At 39.5% G+C, this 18,291-nt stretch overlaps 2 protein-coding genes and 1 long non-coding RNA gene across 8 annotated transcripts in view; 1 reads left to right on the top strand and 2 right to left on the bottom strand.

The window, feature by feature from the left end:
- Positions 1 to 8,973, bottom strand: part of dnah7 (dynein, axonemal, heavy chain 7) — a 106,583-nt gene extending 97,610 nt beyond the window's left edge. The window contains exons 1-15 of one of the 3 annotated variants that reach the window (XM_079663851.1): positions 8,545 to 8,973; positions 8,226 to 8,295; positions 7,822 to 8,005; positions 7,274 to 7,349; positions 6,588 to 6,768; positions 6,356 to 6,428; positions 5,430 to 5,555; positions 4,735 to 4,854; positions 3,776 to 3,959; positions 3,438 to 3,614; positions 2,641 to 2,913; positions 1,952 to 2,079; positions 1,518 to 1,596; positions 300 to 524; positions 55 to 201 (exon numbers count right to left, since the gene is read on the bottom strand). In XM_079663851.1, the coding sequence (XP_079519977.1) occupies positions 55 to 201; positions 300 to 524; positions 1,518 to 1,596; positions 1,952 to 2,079; positions 2,641 to 2,913; positions 3,438 to 3,614; positions 3,776 to 3,959; positions 4,735 to 4,854; positions 5,430 to 5,555; positions 6,356 to 6,428; positions 6,588 to 6,768; positions 7,274 to 7,349; positions 7,822 to 8,005; positions 8,226 to 8,295; positions 8,545 to 8,613 (2,112 nt within the window). In that variant the 5' untranslated portion in view covers positions 8,614 to 8,973. Of the gene's footprint in view, positions 1 to 54; positions 202 to 299; positions 525 to 1,517; positions 1,597 to 1,951; positions 2,080 to 2,640; positions 2,914 to 3,437; positions 3,618 to 3,775; positions 3,960 to 4,734; positions 4,855 to 5,429; positions 5,556 to 6,355; positions 6,429 to 6,587; positions 6,769 to 7,273; positions 7,350 to 7,821; positions 8,006 to 8,225; positions 8,296 to 8,544 lie in introns of all 3 variants that reach the window. The other 2 variants (XM_079663852.1, XM_079663850.1) reach the window with 2 other exon arrangements.
- A 2,049-nt stretch (positions 8,974 to 11,022) lies between these two features.
- On the bottom strand, positions 11,023 to 13,663 carry LOC307029340. The gene is made up of 3 exons (XR_013805288.1): positions 13,545 to 13,663; positions 12,254 to 12,319; positions 11,023 to 11,743 (listed from the first exon to the last, which is right to left on the bottom strand). It is a non-coding gene; the product is annotated as an uncharacterized lncRNA (long non-coding RNA).
- Positions 12,928 to 17,838, top strand: LOC307029338 (uncharacterized protein). 4 transcript variants are annotated; one of them, XM_079665217.1, is made up of 7 exons: positions 12,928 to 13,747; positions 13,889 to 14,028; positions 14,676 to 14,841; positions 14,997 to 15,338; positions 15,960 to 16,095; positions 16,306 to 16,542; positions 17,325 to 17,838. In XM_079665217.1, exons 1-4 carry the CDS (start codon positions 13,638 to 13,640, stop codon positions 15,292 to 15,294), a joined length of 714 nt encoding a protein of 237 aa, XP_079521343.1. In that variant the 5' UTR covers positions 12,928 to 13,637; the 3' UTR covers positions 15,295 to 15,338; positions 15,960 to 16,095; positions 16,306 to 16,542; positions 17,325 to 17,838. The 4 variants fall into 4 exon arrangements, with proteins under 4 accessions (XP_079521343.1, XP_079521345.1, XP_079521342.1 ...); XM_079665219.1 differs by having other exon boundaries at positions 16,306 to 16,413; XM_079665216.1 differs by having other exon boundaries at positions 15,960 to 16,542.
- Positions 17,839 to 18,291: the final 453 nt, after the last annotated feature.

Below are 18,291 nucleotides of genomic sequence, written 5' to 3' on the forward strand. Positions count from 1 at the left end.
AGTTATTTTGGGGGTCGTGGGCTGAAAAGTTTGGGAACCTCTGTTCTAGTGTACCTTTTCCAGGGCTGACTCCAGTTTAACATTGAGGGCCTGGGCTTTCTTCAAATACTTGTTGAGATCCGTCAGATCACTGAGGGTGGCGAACTCCTCCACCTGTATGCTGTAGCTTTCCAGTTCTTCCCGAAAGCACTGGCGGCACATCTGAATGCACATACAGAAAACGTCGGCTAGGAATTATTCCAAAATGCTAAAGAAATACAACAGATTAATATTTAGATAGATATAGTAGAGAATCAGACCTCAAGGCCACTCTGATATTGCTCTGTCTTTTCAGCGAGGATCTGCCGGTGTTCCCTAATGATGGATGGCATACGCTGAAGCCACTGGATGGTCTGTGTGTTGAGCTCCATGTCCGATGGTGAGAGGGTGATAAAGTCCATGAGGAAACACAGCTGTGTGTTGGAGTCGGTCAACCTTTGCTCTAACAGAGGCAGCTCTGCAGTCTGCACTTTATACATATAGGCCTGGGATGGGGGTACAGGAAAATAATAAAACACAGATTTAGTACGACAGAATCAGGTTTAAACATATAAGGAATTTGCGTTGGTGGATAATGGTGTAAAAATAAAAGGAATTAAAGGAATTAAGTTGTAAAAAGGAGAAAATATAGATATACATATTGTAAAAACTATTATATTATACCAAAAACAACTTTATTATAACAAAATAAAAAGCAGTTTACAAGAAATATTAATACACAAAAAACATGATAAACACTGAGCAGTTATAAAGGGGCCATTTTAGGCTCATTTTCAGGTTCATACTTGTATTTTGTGCCTCTACTCGGACATGTCTCCATGCTTTAATGTTCAAAAGGCTCTTTATTTTTCTCATACTGCCTGTGCTGCAGCACCTCTTCTCACCCTCTGTCTGAAACCAGAGCCCAGTCTGCTCTGATTGGTTAGCTGGCCGGCTCTGTTGTAGTCAACAGCATAGAGATTTCCCGTCCCTTAGCCTATCACTTACAATGTGATGGAACACTAGCCAATAGAAGCATGGGTGTAACATAGTGATGTCACTATGTTACCGAAGTAAACAAACAAGTCCAATTGTGGGAGAGTAACGGGCGTGAACTTTTGGATTTGAGCCTTTTACATGAACAAAAACCTTTATTACACACTACAGGAAAGAGAAACCCCTAAAAGCATTATAGGGACTCTTTAAAGAGGTAGCATTGTGCAGAAATGTACAGAATATAAAGAGGAATGTGGAAGGTTCACAGTATGAAATAACATTTGCTCAAATATTGTGTGTAAATGTAACGCATGAGATGAGTTACAGTATAGAGTCAGTGTCAGGACATAGTCCTATGTAGCAAACAAGCTTATGCTCGATACTTTGTCTGTTATTGGACGACGTCTAACTGCTTAGTTTGAGGGACATTTGTAGACACTGGAAAATACTGCATCAAGCTAGTCTGTGTGACAAGAATTTCAGGTTGTTAGTTAGTTAGTTACCTTAAGCTCCATCAGCTCCTGCGTGTCATTGGGTGTGCTCAGTGCCTTCTCTGCCATCTTCTCAAATTCATTACAGAGCCTGTGAAGGGAGAGAGCATTAATTCAGTGACATATCTGAAGAGTTTCACAGACTTACCATCTAATTATGGCACTGCTTGGAGCAGATGCACCACTGGGAAAGAGGACAAGACAGCAGCCAACATTAGGTTTTAAAAGGATGAGCACGATGTATATTTCGAGGCACCCCATTGGCCAACTAATGTCTAAACTCTAAAGATTCTCTATGTAAAGGTCAGGAATGTATGTAAAGCAGAAACTGATATATGTCCTTGTCAACTTTGATCAAAAACAATAACTTGCTTGAGCTGCATTTGGATTTCTTTTGGCGTGGATCTATTGTGAAAAAGCTTCAGTTAAACAGCACACTAACTGACTTCTTGTTGATCTCCTGATGGTCCTGCAGCATGCGAGTGACCATTTTCTGCTGGAGCTCCTCAGCACGCTTGACGAGAGAGTGGATGAGATTCTGGGACTGAACCTCAAACATGCCGAGGCGCACCACCTATAACCCAAAGTATTTGTCAGTAACACAATTAACGTCAATTAAAAAATATACCAATTTCAATATCTAAAGTTTGTTGCCTTTGAGATTGCAGATTCAAATTGTTCAGGCATTAGGGTAAATATCAGAAAGGGAGGAATGAGAGGGAGAAAAAGTAGCAACCTCATTAATGTCCCTCAACATTTTACTCTCGGAAATTATTTGTACCTTTTAAGTTTCTTTGGATTTTACAAAAGCTAACAGTTTTATATAAGAAAATGTGATGGCTAATAACTTTTATTAGCCATATTATAACTTATATTAGCCAGCACATTAGCCATCACATTTTTCAATTTTCCGTATAAATGTTAAGCTAGTTTAAAAGGAATATACAGAAAAAATCGGCAACAGGGAATGAAAATGAATTCTTGTTTTCATCCATTACTTTTTCTAATTCATATTTTTATTTACGCTCACTTTTGTACCAACCAAGCATTTTTGTAGCATTATTTCCAAATGTGCTGTGTCCCTTTAGGTTTTGTTTTTTCGCATACACCTATTGCCACCTTCCTGACCAAGTACCTGGCACGATGTGTACTGGATCTGGTCAGCGAGCTGCTGGTAGTGGACCACCTCTGCCATGATGTCCTGGAAGGAGTGCTGCTCACTGAGGAACTGCTCCACATCCTCCTCCGCCTGCCTGGAAACCAGCGGGGAGTATTTATCATACTCATGGACATACTCCTTGGGCCTGACACACTCAGCCAGGAAAACACGGAGCACCTCTTCCTGCTGCGCCTCCAGGATCTCCGGCAGGATGATGGGCTTTAGAGTGCTTCCACACTGGGAGCTTTGCTGGAACAAACAAGAATGGTTCACAGAATAAGAGATCCTGACAACATGACAAGAAAAGAACAACCACTTCAAGCGATTAAATCACTCACAATGTGCTGCTTATTGCTAAGGCACTATTGATATATACTGAGTTTTTTCTTGTTTTAGAGCGATATTGATTCAACTCAAAATCCACTCGGTGGTGCTGTTCAACTGTACAGCATTGTAATCACAGGGGTTTCTATCCAGAAATCAGAGATCCTTTATTAAATGTACATTGTTACAGCAAAGGCACAATAAATAAAAAAGAACAATTATATAAAAAAAAAGAAATGTTGTCCACCCAATATTATAAAATCAAATCAAATGAAACAAAATGTAATTATCTGTGATCAGACTCCAAAATGATCCCAAATAGACTTAACATTATAACCCTATAAATGTAGGACCTATTGCAGTACTTTTTTCAGTTTTAGCTCGATGTACATAATATACTGGCAATGCTACTGAGTGTATACCACACACACAAACACTGTTTATCTTACCCACTCAAAGTAGAGTTTGGTTTCCACTCGTGGTACCATGTTGATAGGCCTGAGCATGAGCTGATAGACGTTAAGGAGGGCCTCCTCGTACTGTTTGAGTTCAGGCTCGAACTTGATGTCTCCGTCCTCCAGGATCAGATGCAGCACAAAGCCTGTGTGCTCATAGGCCCGCTCTGACTTCTAAGAGGGGGTGGACCAAACAAAAACAAGGGGAAAAAAAGATTTTAGTGTCTTCATTTCATGTAGGACAAAATCAGATACAATTATGTTTTTTTCAGGGAAGTAACTTCAACTTTTTTCAAATTGTATTTGCTGGAAATTGCTTAGCCTTCCCCTACCGGGTCTTGGGAAATGAGCCGTGTATAGTCCTTCATGGAGTCTATTGCAAGGCTCTGCAGCTGCATTGTCATCAGTGTGGCCGCACAGTTGAAGAAAGATAGCAGTTTGGGCATATTGCTGGAGGCAGGCACCAGCTGGGACCTGCACCCCTGGTAAAAAATGTTGTGCACTTCGGGAACCCAGCTGGTGAAGAAAACAGCAAAATCCAGATTCAGATGATGTGTTTATTATGCATCTTAAAAATGTGAATACAGAAGACTTGAACGGAAATTGAAAGGAGCTTAGTCCCAAATGTCAGCGTTATCGTTTTAATTAGCTCTTCTTTGTGTTTCCCATTTGTGCGTACAGTATTATGTACTTGCTAGTTATCTTTCGAGAAAAAAGGAAGTGTCATCTCTAAAAAAAAGAATTTGTTAGTTAATGTCCTTAAAAATGTATTTTATTAGAAAAAAAGGACAAAGCAGTGTGGAGGTCCATAGTGAGGATCATTTATGGACATTCTGCAACAAACGGCTGCACAACAAAATGCAGTACTAGTACATGTACGCTAGAGAAGAAAGAATAAAAGACATTTAGTATGCAAGATAGATCATCAGATCATCTCATAAGGTTGGGTAGATATACTTCACATTGTTGTAATATACTGTTGACGTGCTAATAAGAAAGGGGATTCTTTTTCATGGGGGCGCTATAAGGAGAGACAGGTGATGTGAAAGCTTCATATGGCTACGACTCGAGGTTTCTACAAAATACTAATACTTTATGGATTGCAGCTAAAAAGATGTCCCAGTTAACAACTGCTTATAGAGCTGTCAAACAGAAATACAATGTATCTGCTTTCTAATTTGTATTGCCTTTAAAAGTTGATTGTTTCTCTCCTTTGTTCCAAATGACTCCTGATTATTTTTAACTGAGTACAGGTACAGTATGTTGGAGTGAAGTAATAATGTGGACTCACTTTTTGAGGAGGACTTCTCTGGCATTGTCAATTTGTCTGTTGACAATTTGCTGAAACACAGAGAGCTCCATGGACTCCTCTCTGCTGTGGAACTCCTCTACATCTATCAGGCGTAAATTTCTGCAAGCAGGTGAGATGATAAGCAAACACTTATTTACTTCAGCAATCATCTAGTTTAGAATAGCAACAAATATATATTTACAAAACATTGCTAACTGTAGACAGTCTGGATACAAATTCAAGAAACTAAGAAAACAGGAAAACTCTTTCCCATTAAAACAGGAAATGATTCATGCAAATATGTTTTGTATTAACTGTGGTTTCATTTTCAGCAGATCAAGGGCTTTGGTGTTTTAATATAAATACAATTACTATTTGATGTGTAGACTTTACAGTAACATTCAATAATGAATAGTAGCTTGACATAAAAGTACAAAAGTTGCATTTACTCTTACGCAATGAGGTTCACATACTGATGTTTACTTCTCACACAAAGTGTCTTACTTTGTAATGAAGTATTACAAAATAAAATACATATATTGCACATAGTAGTTTTTTGACACTTTTTAGAAATATTTGTTTGACCAATGTCTATCAAACTCACTCGGAACCTAGGATTTCAATTCCATTACAAATAATTTCAACCCATTTTGTTTTTTGGGACAAAAGCTAGAAAAGTATTATAGCATACTTACTTGTAAAATGCATGCCAAATGTAAAGCACATTCAGCATAGTGGGGTTGATGGAGTGAAGCTTATTCCCCATCTTCTTTCGTGCAAGGACAAAGGTTTTGTTCCATGGTTTTTCCAAAACCTCCAGTCTAACAGTGAAAGATAACACAAGCAACATTTATTTTGAACTCTTGCATTATATTGTATTCAATCATTTTTAAAGGTACAAGTCACTTATTATTAAAACCCAGATTTTATATGCACAGAGAAATACAAGTAATCTCTATTTGGCATCCTCATATGATCCATGCAACACAGGCCAGGCGCTGTGGGGGGCCAGGTAGGGCAAGGTCCTACCTTTGACATCTTTTCCCATCTTTGGACTTTAATGCTACGATCTATATTATTCCAAAACATTCAGGAGTTCTTCTGAGTTTGGAATATGTAGCCTGCTTATTTTGTTTTAGGCCAAAAATGGACATAAAAAAGGTTTAGTGCTGTTTAGTGCATAACGTGTTGTCGCTCTGTACTGTGTAGATTTCATTGCTGCTGTAGGCAGTGGTTGTTCAAGTGTAAGACCAACGCAAAGCTGTTGCTGTGATTCTTTTTGATGTGAATTTAGGCACATGTGGTTTACCGGTGTTTGTGCTGCCTCCCAAACAATGCGTGGTTCCAAAGGTGGTTTGTAAGTTGCTGTTTATTTGTGCATACTTGCGAGAGGCGCGCGTCTTCAAGCAATGCTGTTAGCCATGCTGTCTTACTGATATTTAATTTGTGCCGCCCCCCACATGACATTTCTTTGGGCCCTCCCATGAAAAAAACATGCCTTCTTTGCAGATTTGCTCTGGCGCCGCCGGGTCTGATGCTCCACAGTATGAGTAAGGGGAGTCACTTTATACTTCTCACAAGATACACATGAAGCATTCTCAGTTACTTTCTGCTGACTTACTCAAGCCTGTGAGGGGGCAGATCTTTCACTTGGTCTTCGTCACTGTCCCCTGAATCTCCAAATATATATTTCACTGCAATCAAAAAAAATACATTAAATCAAACATCAACAAATAATTTATCACCACTGTTTTGTGCATAACAATTTAATTTGTATGAATTCAGCCATTAAGAATTGTTGGGCCAAGTGTTAACAAAATAGCAAAGGTTGATATTAAATGTACTTAAAATACCGATTGCTTCCTTGACGCTGAGCAGGTATTCCTCCCTGATCTCGTCGACCAGCAGATGAAAAGGTGTGCTCAGGCTCTGCAGGTGGCATGGTATCATGTCCTGTATGCTCTCCAGCCAAGAGTCCTCCAGAGGAGACACATCTTCCAGGTCTATCCCCTTCTGGATGTAGTTATCATATCCCTGACGAGATACATTTTTAGGACATTTCAAACAAACAATGCCTAACACACATTAAAAGATGTTGGTGTAAGTGCTGATTACAGAAATAATACAATTTGTTTTTGTAAATATTTCTTTTCCAAAGGCCAATGCTGTGAAACTGATCAAAATCATTATTTCTATTGAGAGTTTACTGGTTTATGCTGCAACTATAACTATACAAATGTGGAAAAAGTACATACAAGTAAAAAGTGTCAGTTTGCTTTGACCTTAGTACAAGAATTTTCCAATACATCAAAAGATATGTACGTGTTTTTTAGGTAAAGAGAATGAAGACTGCACAAAGAACGAAACAGACCTAGCAACTGCAACCATTGAGACCAACAAAACAAAACAGTGATAAAAGGCTACCATATCAAGTGTCTTGAAAAGCATTAAACGGGCGCAACTTCTTCATTATGTCACACATACAACAAAGAGAGCTTGTTATGTATTATATGGCATATCAAGTATGGCAGCTATTCACCTTTCCACGATTTGTCTTTGTTGTGGATTTGGAGGAGCCAAATGTTGGCGCGGGGCTGTCCTCTTTTTCTTGCAAGCTTAAAGAAATGGGAGCCACGACAATTAACAGTTTTTGTACACAATTTCCTATCTGTAATAGTGTAATATACGTAGCAGTGGTGGTATGATTAACAGTACAGAGTTGCCTTTCTAGTAGTAGATTGGCCCATTATAGTAGATGCCAACTTATTCTGTATATACTTTTATTTGATAGAGATAAATTATAGATATACATATATTTATTTTCTTTATTTCTTTAACTGATTATTTCATTAGCATATGAAGTTTGCTCCGAAAATAAGGTCATATTTTTACAAAGAGTAGGCCTATAGGTAAAACACATCAAAATACAATTCTAAATCCATATCTTTTAAATTAGTTAGTTATAAATGTCCTTCTATATAACATACATCAGAGGTGAGTGACACTGAAATAGAGATGTATAAATACATCATTGGAAATGACATCGGAGACGTAAAATAAAGTTTTATAAAAAATACAGGAACTCACCATATGAATTTAACCAGAGTTTCCCGGAGAATCTTGCCCTTCTCATTAATGAGTTCTGTATGGGTGCTGATGCAGTGCTTGGAGGTTCTGTTGAACTGATCTGCTGTTCTGCTCTCAAGATCGTTCTGACCTGTGCCCTGACTCTGAACCGGTCTACTGTGCACTCCTTTAGTCAGACCAACTCCTGCAGGCGGCGCACACAGGGCCAACAGAAACAGTGCTTGTGAAATCAGTGATGGAATAAGCTACTCAGATTTTTATTTTGAGTAAGACTTACAACACTAATTGCAAAAACGCTCTGTTACAAGTCAAAGTTTTGGCATTGAAATGAATACAAATGAGGTACCAAAAGTTGTTATGCATGTACTTATTATACAAACTCAGGCTTTAAACATTGGACTCACGTTTCCGCTTGAGTGGGGGATACGGCGAAAATGAAGGTTTTGTATCTATCCACGGCTGTTTTCTGTGGAGCTGAACAATGGAGTTAACAATTTAGGTTGGTGTAGGTTTGAGACACATCATTTCAGGTTTTCGGAACAGAACACAATTGAACAGAGGAAGTTTCAATTTAAAAGTGGTAACATTTGTTTTACTGTTGTATTAGTGTCACGACCAGCTGAGCTAACTTTAATAACGTCAGTTAGAAGTCGCAGCGTTAATACACTGAAACACCTTTCAAAAAGAGGTAACAACAGTTCACTTAGTGCTCTATAAACGTACCTGAGGTAGAGCTGGTGGTAGAAACGAAAGACCCTCAGCTATATTTGGCTTCTTTTTGGCTGAACTCATCTTGGTACCTGTGCAAAGTTATCATGAGCTAACGCTAGCTCTCTAACGAAACACCTTGTGCTGTTGCCAGGGCCGTTGCTAAGCAAGCAACGGTGAACACACGCGCAGACTCGCGTGAGCTTTTTGTCCCCGGTAGTTACCCACACAAATATGTGCTTGTTTGATAATACGCATACAAAAGCAAGAACTCGATACAGTTCAATTAATGTCAATATGTCAACTAAGAGCGTGACATTACATGTAACGGTTAATAATGGGTTTTTTCTGTCTTTACCATAGACTGTATAAACAAGGTCTTTACTTGCGTAGGTCAGGTGCTGCTATACTCAACTTTTAAAACAAGTAGGCCTATACCGTTTTCCGCCTTCATAATGTTTAATCTACTTTCCTTCGTGGTTTTGTGTTAAAATGCTCCCCTGTGATATCTTAGCTTCAGTATTCCATTTTGTGTGGTTCTCCAGTCTCATATTAGAGCTGCAGTGAGCATAGTAACATGAATGTTGAGGTGTGCAGTTAGCACAGTGAGGATGATGGAAGACTCCATTAATATGTAGTGAGGAGTGTGCCACAGATGGTAATAAAAAGTGAATGTATTTGTTTCAACTGTTTGGGTCTGAGACTATAAATAAACATATGCAATAATATGAACATACATGTACTGTATATTAATATGCTATATGGTGATAGGCTTTACAGCAGGGGTGGGGAACCTTTTTCCTCTCAAGGGCCATTTCAACTTTTACAACATCCTTCGAGGGCCGTACAAATTATTGAACTCAGCGTCTGCTTAAAAAACTCAAATCCCAGCCCATTCATTTCGCCTTTCTTTCATGCTGTGCAAAGAAAAAGCAACCTCTTAATCCAGATATTTGACCATGACCCGCGCATTCATGCACCGTGGCATGACCACCAAAACAGAAAGATATGGACACAAGATGTGTGCAAATGTATTCAGTTTCATATCCATGTGGACATGATTTAAGTGGGGGTGGGGGGGCGGATCTAACCTCATCTCGGGGGGTTTGGGGGCATGCACCACCAGGAAGATTTTTTTTTAAATATTGAAGTTAAAAGCATCAATCTGGTGCACTTTGAGAGCAACATTAAGAGATCTATGGATACATCTCTCAACACCCATATGAAACAGAACTGTAAGCAGATTTTTTTCTTTATGGATATTTTACAAATCAATTCCCTTTTAAACTGTATTCTTGTTTATTAATAACAACTTTTTTTTACTGTCATATTAGTATTGTATACCTGTTTACTTTATTCTCTTATTTTTCTATAACTATAATGATCATATAAAGATGTGCCTTTACCTCACTGGTTGGAGAAAAAGCCTCTTATATTCGTTAGCATAGCTAGCTAACCAGATGCTAATAACAACAACGTTATTGACTGTATGATCAGTATGACAGATGAACAGATCGCCACTGGGCTTTCAACTAAAGACAGCCACGCAAAAACTGCGGCATGTGTACAGCTCCTTATGGGTATTGCAATTTGTGAAGTCCCGGCCCGGAGCCGCGTTCTGGTGCTCTCCGTTAGAACTACACTCCTGTCAGACGAGTATGGAAAGCCAAAAGTGCCATAATACGGGGGTGAAAAAACGCGCGAACATACGGGGAGGTCCGTATGTTCGCGCGAAAAAACGGGCCAATATACGTGCGAATGTTCGCGCGGTTTTTTATATGATAATGAGCCCCTCCTTCTGATTTTCTTAGCCAATAAGTTCAAAGTGTCTGTAACCAATCAGTGAAGGGTAAAGCCAGACCAAAACAATCTGTAGATGAAAAGTTCCCGACATGGTGAGGCTGTGCTGTAAATTGTGCATTATTCCAGATTCAGGGGACTAAGTATTAATTTGCCTTTGAATATAATAAATATATCAATCAATATATCAATATAACCTGCCTTCATTGTTTTTTTTAAATAAAATGGCATTACCCTTTTCCTTAAACCTCTGGAGTGTGAAGTGAAGGTATTTTCTCAATTTTTAGATGTCTCCTTAAATCCACTTTTAAATGTACTTCTTATAACATGGCATGGTGTTACATGTCAAAATGTTCAGTAGTCTCTGGTGTTGCTAGAAATGCAAATTCACTCACCTTAGAGCACTGTCTTATGAGAAACCTAGTTTAGAAATCCGATTTTTGGAAAACTTCAAAACTGTTGTGAAACACATATGTACTCATGTCATCCATTTTTTTTGGTGTTTCAGATTTTGTTCACCAAAGTCTTTGGTTCACAAAAGTAGTGAAATATATCAATTACACTATAAGCCTATATAAATGTGTTGTTCATGTCTAAAATGAAAATGTGTAAATTATAATTTAGAGTAAAATATGTCCATCCCTCTACTTTCACCACAGAAAAGTTACATCAGGACTGAATAATGACTTCATATTCCATACCAAGGTTTATGTGATGTGTACAAATACAAATTCAGCATTTCAACTTTATTTTTCAACCAACTATTTATGTTAACATATGAAACTGTAAAATCTCAATATTTCCAATATCAGAACTTTTTCAACCAACTATTCATTATAAATGTAAAGACAGGGGGTCTTTGTCCATGGTCTTTGTCTGTCTTCCAAGACAGTGGGCCTGGCTGCTGTGTAGGTGGGGGTGATGGTGCATGGCCTGCTGGTGGCTGTGTCGGAGGGAGGTAGGTGGGATTGTCCCGGGTTGATGCTGGGATTGTCCCGGGTTGATGCTGGTGGCTGGATGGGAGGTACGTGTGCTAGGCGAGACTTCTTTGCTGGCTGGGTTGATCGTGATGGCTGTGGTGGAGACCTTTGTATCGAGGTGTATCTTAATCTTGTGGCAGGCACAGATGGAGGTGGAGGCCGCTGTAGGGATGCTGGTCCTCTGGTCCTTGGTTCCTTGGTGGTGATGGCTGTGGTGGACGCCTTTGTACCGAGGTGTATTTTAATCTTGTGGCAGGCACAGATGGAGGTGGAGGCCGCTGTAGGGATGCTGGTCCTCTGGTCATTGGTGGTGATGGCTGTGGTGGAGGTCCTTGAGCCACGGTAGATTTTGACCTGGGGGCCGGCACAGATGAAGGTTCTGGCTGCTGGATAAACGCCGCCTCTGGGCCACTAGGCCCAGGCAGCTGTGAAATCTGAAGGAAAAAAAACATACCTTTACATTTAGCAAATCAAAATAACTGTATCACGTATTTTTCTCATCAAAAATTGAAATAAATCCACATGCCATATTATGACTTTTATGAAGGATTAAAGCCTTCTTCATTTCCAGTATATAATACAGTGATAACACACACAACCCGGTTGACTGTACTCACTTTAACCTGGCTCTGTTGTACACTGATAGGCACAATATTAGCATAGCATTAGCGCGCTATTAGAATTTCAATAATATGAACAATTATGAACTCAGACCAGCATTTCACATATTTATACAAGCAGAATACACTTGAAATGTAAGCCAAACTACTGCACGGGAGTCATACACCTAGTAACATAGAAGAACAAAGAAGCTAGCGGACGCCATTAGCCACTGTAGTGGAGCCGAACTAGCTGACAGAATGACATTAAACTACACATAAAGAACAGTTTCAAACACACTTCTTAGATCGAAATATGACATAATCTTTGTACACACTACTAACCTGTTGAACAGGAGAAATGAATGAAGCAGAGGGAACGTTGTTGCCGTTCCAGCCAGAATGCCAAGTCTGCGGCAGACACATAATAAAAACACTTAGTTTACGGCATGCGCTCAGCAACACATTCCCTTTTACGGCATGCCCACTGAGGCCTTTCCGTGTCCTATACTGCCCTCTGCTGTTTGTAATGATATACAATATTTAACATAAACATGCCTTCGAGAGTATAACTTAATTTATACAAGACAATATACATTGAAAATGTGCCCACATATTTATGCGGTTATCTGAATCATATTTCTACCCCTTATATTCGAAAAGATATGATTAAATATCTAAAATATGCGCACTTCGACGCTGCGTGGGTGGACTCCAGTTATATCTTTCAAACTAAATCTATCCACTATCTGCTTGTAGACTAACGGTCAAAGGGTCTAATATCCGGGAGGGCCGGGCTCGAGTCTCGGAAAGGAAACGTTTTTTTGTGTTATCTCTTTTCATTCACTTACAATCTTTGTATAAATGCAAAGTATTCCAAGGTCTGCTTCACCTTAATTGTCCCAACTGCTTGGCAACAGCTGTCTGTTCTCCAGTTGTTTAAGGTGGTAGCCTGTTGCCTGCGTTTATGTTTCAAATAAATGGGAATTGATCAGCCTCAGATGTATTAATTTATAAAAAAAAAAAAAATAGAATTCGAATGTTTCTCTTCAGTGCAATTGCAATTGCACATTGCATCATTTTTGTGTTCTTTGTTCTGTTTTAGAAAGGAAGGATTGTTTACTTTTTTCGTTGTCTACAAAACCGGAAAAACAACATAATTGTGCTTTTCCAGACACTGAAGAAAGAAAAATACCATGAATTTTCGGTATCAGGGCTGTTAGGGAAAAGATCAAGCAATATATCTTGAGAGAAAACTTATCTTTTGATCCCGTTTGAATTGTGCCACGAATTACACTTATGATGTTTGTCATCTTAAACAATCACTTCCATGTCAAAAAACTCAGTTTGTCGTAAAACTGTTGAAATATAAGACTATGAAAAATACGCAACTAGAAAGAAGTGAAATGTGCCAACGTGACGGCCGTCTTGGTGTGTGGTGCGCGACGGGAGATGTAGGTCATTGACTGGTTTCAGGCTAAAAAAAAGTGTTACTTCACAGTTTTACGACACATTTCAATTTTTTTGACTTGCAAAATTATCTTTTAAATTGACAAAAATCATATGTGTAATTTGTGGTTCAATTCAAACGGGATCGAAAGATAATCTTTCTCTCTCCATTGACTTCAATACATACCTTTTCCGAAATAAGGTCCCATGGAGCTCAACCGGAAAGGGAGGGACTTCGCCTCTCTATAAGCATGCAGCAGCAGTAGCAGCAGCCGGAAAAATGTCCACGAGAAACTTCATCTTGCGTTGCAAAAGGACAATAAATGACTGCACAAGACTTCTCCAAACAGATGATGCCGGTCATGCCGTGTTACAATCCACAGTAACGAGGTAAGGGCCAAGCCTATCGCTACTACCAACACAAAGGAATGTAGTTTGTTTTTGCATGTAACCTAAACTGAGGTTGTGTGAGATCTTTCACACTTACAAATTCTGTCTTCTCCCCTATTTCACCAAACCGTTTACTGGCAGGTTAGAAACCATGGAAAGGAGCCTCGAGTGGTCACGGGGCAGGCTAATTAACGTCCCTACAGCTGATCTTTTACTTCAGGACCTTCGGGAATATATACTTGAAGTCCGGAGATCTTGGCCTACCACACCCGCACAACAAGGTAGGTCGATGTGATAATTGTTCACTTTAGCATAGGCTTTCGTTGATAAACCAGTGCTAGTATTGTTGAGTACTAAGTGTCCAACAGGCCAATACATTTTAAAGTAATTATTTGTTTTAAATATGGGTAATACCAATATAAACACCTTTTTTAATCTGTAGTTGCTAGCTATTAATTACAACATTCTGGTGAGACGCTCTGAGTCTCGAGTTGTCCACTTAAAACTGTACTCCAAATTCCACCTTTATATCCTGCCACAGTAGAGGAGACGCTATTCCCCCTCCCCCGTCGAGGGCAGTCTGGCCATCTGTAGTACACCACGTATCATCAAACGTGTGAATGAGGACATTGAAAGGGTGCCAGAGGGGGAGTCTCTGTCTTCAGGGTTGGAAGACACAGACTGCAACTATGTATCTCTATGCCCATACACATTTATGCTTTTGTTCTTACTGTATACTACAACTATAGTGTATTGCATGTCCACTGGTTTAATGCCAAACTGCATTTCATTTTTTTTAAAAGTATCTTTAGGCTGGGCAATGACAATAAAATAGACGCATTGTGTGCGTTTCTGGCACAACGGCATAAATGCGTTGCTTTTACAACAATGACAATAAATGTAATCTAATGTTTTGCTGTTGTTGCAGGTCATTCTGGCTACCACGCCCCACTCATTTTGTTGGGTGGTCGAGGTCCCCCACAATTCAGCATTTCCAGAGAGCAACTCTCTTTTTTGAGGAGCTGTGGTTTTACAGCAACAAAGATGGCACAGATATTAAAAGTATCTCTGCGCACAGTGAGACGGCGATTGAGGTATGTAGCAATGTCTTCAACATTGGAAGTGCCATCTTGTCTCAATTTATTGTAAACATCCCAAGGAGGGGTTGTAGCCATGTTACACTATGCATGTTGTAAAGTAAATCTGAATACCGTAGGTCTCATATATTTAAAACATGTTTATTTTTCAGGCAGTTCCACATGCTGCGCTCTGGGACATACTCCACCATCTCAGATGCTACACTAGACGACCTCATCAAGGAGATAGTGGCTGGGAATAACCAGATTGGCCCTGAATCTGTCAGGGCACAGCTGCAGGCCCAGCAGATGTGGATACAGAGACGCAGAGTGCGGGACAGCATGAGGCGGATAGACCCAGAAGCAGCTTCACTGGACATGTCCTCTCAAGCTGCAGAAGACAACTCCAAAACAGTGGAGGATCTGCAGAAGCAACTGCAGGAGTTAAGAGTCCAGCGAGAGTTTTGCTAACAGAGGTTTGCTGGCTCCGACGACAACATCCGATTCTATACAAGGTAATGTTTTGGCTAAATTCTATCCAAGTTTTTGAGATGGGTTAGCTTATAAAGAATCCTGTTTACCTGCCGTGTGACCGCTGACTATATGCATGCAGTGTTGGAATAAGTACTCAACTTAACTGAAGTATAAGTACAAATACTATGGTTTTAAAATACTCCTGAACTGAACATGTAGAATCATAAATCCTGTGTTTTCATATATAAAAAGTAACTAGAAACTATGAAGGTTAACTAAATGTGGTGGAGTAAAACATATTAATACTAACAACATACTGATAATATTTTACTACAAGTGGAAATCTTCAAAACCTTACCAAAGTAAAAGTATGTCAATATCCACTGCGTTTCCCCCAGTTGCACACGTAAGAATGAAGAGTAAACGTAGTCATTGTGTGTAAAATGTTCCCTGTATGTTTTAGATTATTATTACTGCTGCTAATGTAGTTGCTACATTTTACTGCTGTAGATTACTATACCTGCACCTAGTGCCTTCTTACTCAGTCTATTTGAATTGTAATGTATTATAGCAAACAAGAGGAAAGCATTAGCCCATGTGTTACAGTTAACACGATTTTATTTATTGTCAATTAATGACTGACATGTGTCTTTTGTGTACAGATTCCCGAGCTATAACCACCTGATGGCCTTCTGGTTTTTAATTGAGCCTTCAATTCATTAAATGGTTTGTGTTACTAGAGCGATATCAACTGCCAAGAGTAATGAAGAAGTGGTTACACACGCACGTCCATCAACGGTAGGTTACGTTTCTTTTAACACACAATCTAAACACAAACTGAAGGGAAAATGTCTCTCCGACATTTCATTGCTTTTGTGTAGGCTAAAAGGCTAAAGTACTCAATCCTTTTTGAATACATCAGAGAACTAAAACAACTTAATGTTTTTCCCATAGTGTGCTACACTCATGACATTAATATAGTAACCTTTTTTTGTTTTTATCTTCCAGAGACAGCTGCTTCAGCCAATTGACGAGTTCTTCCTTTTTCTATGCTTCCTGTCGGTGGGTTTGAAAGAGAGGGACCTTGCAAACCGCTTCAACGTACACCAGTCCACTGTGAGCCGCATCATTGCAACATGGACAAGTTTTCTTACAACTTTATTGGGGTCACAGTGCATCTGGCTTACACCTGCAGAAGTTCAAGCCCACCTCCCAGAGGCATTCAAAGATTTCCCAGACACACAGGTGATCCTGGATTGCACAGAGCTGAGGTGTCAAACACCATCCTCACTCCTCCTCCAAAGTGAAATGTATTCTACATAGAAATCTCACTGCACCATGAAAGCCCTGGTTGGCATAGCCCCACATGGCGCAGTGACATTTGTTTCCAGTCTGTATGGTGGTTCTGTCAGCGACAAGGAGATTTTCAAACAATCTGGAATAGCTGCGTTGTTGACTGAAAACATAGCAGTGATGGTAGATAAGAGCTTCCTGATCAGCGATTGCTGCAAATGCAATGGCCCACCTTTTCTGTCAAAGCAGAAGCAAATGCCAGCCTATGAGGTGAGGGAGACACAGGCCATTGCCAGACTGAGGGTTCATGTAGAGCGTGTCATTAGGAGGATAAAAGAGAACAAACTTTTTGATGGTGAATCCCACATAGGTATTGTTTGTATTCTTATCGATAGTCATGAACTTTCTCTTGTGACAAAATAGACTCTCCGTTAGTAAACGTTTACTCTGTGTAAAAGTGATTTCTGTGTGTAAAAGTGAGGTAACATGTGTAGATGAATAACATCAACTTGTATTCGTCCCACACATACACACCTATAGATGTAGTTATATTTGTGTCTGTGACTTTATATTGAATGGGAAATAACTGGAAAATACCTGTGTAAGAGAGAGACTCCTGTCCCGCCTCTCCATTTTATTTTTAGTTGTGCATTGTTATTTGTGCTTTAGAAACATTCCACTTGAACTTTATTTGAATGAACTTAGTAGTAATTATTGTCCTATATTTCTTTCAGATTTCACAGCTGCCTGGGCCTAGGAGAAAGAACCTCCATCTGTGCCTGCACCAAGGTCAAGATCTACCGTTGCTCAAGGGCCTTCACCAGAGCCATCACCACCGAGGACCAAAGGACCAGCATCACTACAGCGGCCTCCATCTGTCCCTGCCACAAGATTAAGATACACCTCGGTACAAAGGCCTCCACCACAGCCATCGCGATCAACCCAGCCAGCAAAGAAGTCTCGCCTAGCAGACGTACCTCCAATCCAGCCACCAGCATCAACCCGGGACAATCACACCTACCTCCCTCCCACACAGCCACCAGCAGCCCATGCACCATCACCCCCACCTACACAGCAGCCAGACCCACTGTCTTGGAAGACAGACAAAGACCATGGACAAAGACCCCCTGTCTTTACATTTATAATGAATAGTTGGTTGAAAAAGTTCTGATATTGGAAATATTGAGATTTTACAGTTTCATATGTTAACATAAATAGTTGGTTGAAAAATAAAGTTGAAATGCTGAATTTGTATTTGTACACATCACATAAACCTTGGTATGGAATATGAAGTCATTATTCAGTCCTGATGTAACTTTTCTGTGGTGAAAGTAGAGGGATGGAAATATTTTACTCTAAATTATAATTTACACATTTTCATTTTAGACATGAACAACACATTTATATAGGCTTATAGTGTAATTGATATATTTCACTACTTTTGTGAACCAAAGACTTTGGTGAACAAAATCTGAAACACCAAAAAAAATGGATGACATGAGTACATATGTGTTTCACAACAGTTTTGAAGTTTTCCAAAAATCGGATTTCTAAGCTAGGTTTCTCATAAGACAGTGCTCTAAGGTGAGTGAATTTGCATTTCTAGCAACACCAGAGACTACTGAACATTTTGACATGTAACACCATGCCATGTTATAAGAAGTACATTTAAAAGTGGATTTAAGGAGACATCTAAAAATT

Source organism: Notothenia rossii (genome assembly GCF_949606895.1).
Source record: "Notothenia rossii genome assembly, chromosome: 2".
In the NCBI taxonomy this organism is placed as follows: domain Eukaryota; kingdom Metazoa; phylum Chordata; class Actinopteri; order Perciformes; family Nototheniidae; genus Notothenia; species Notothenia rossii.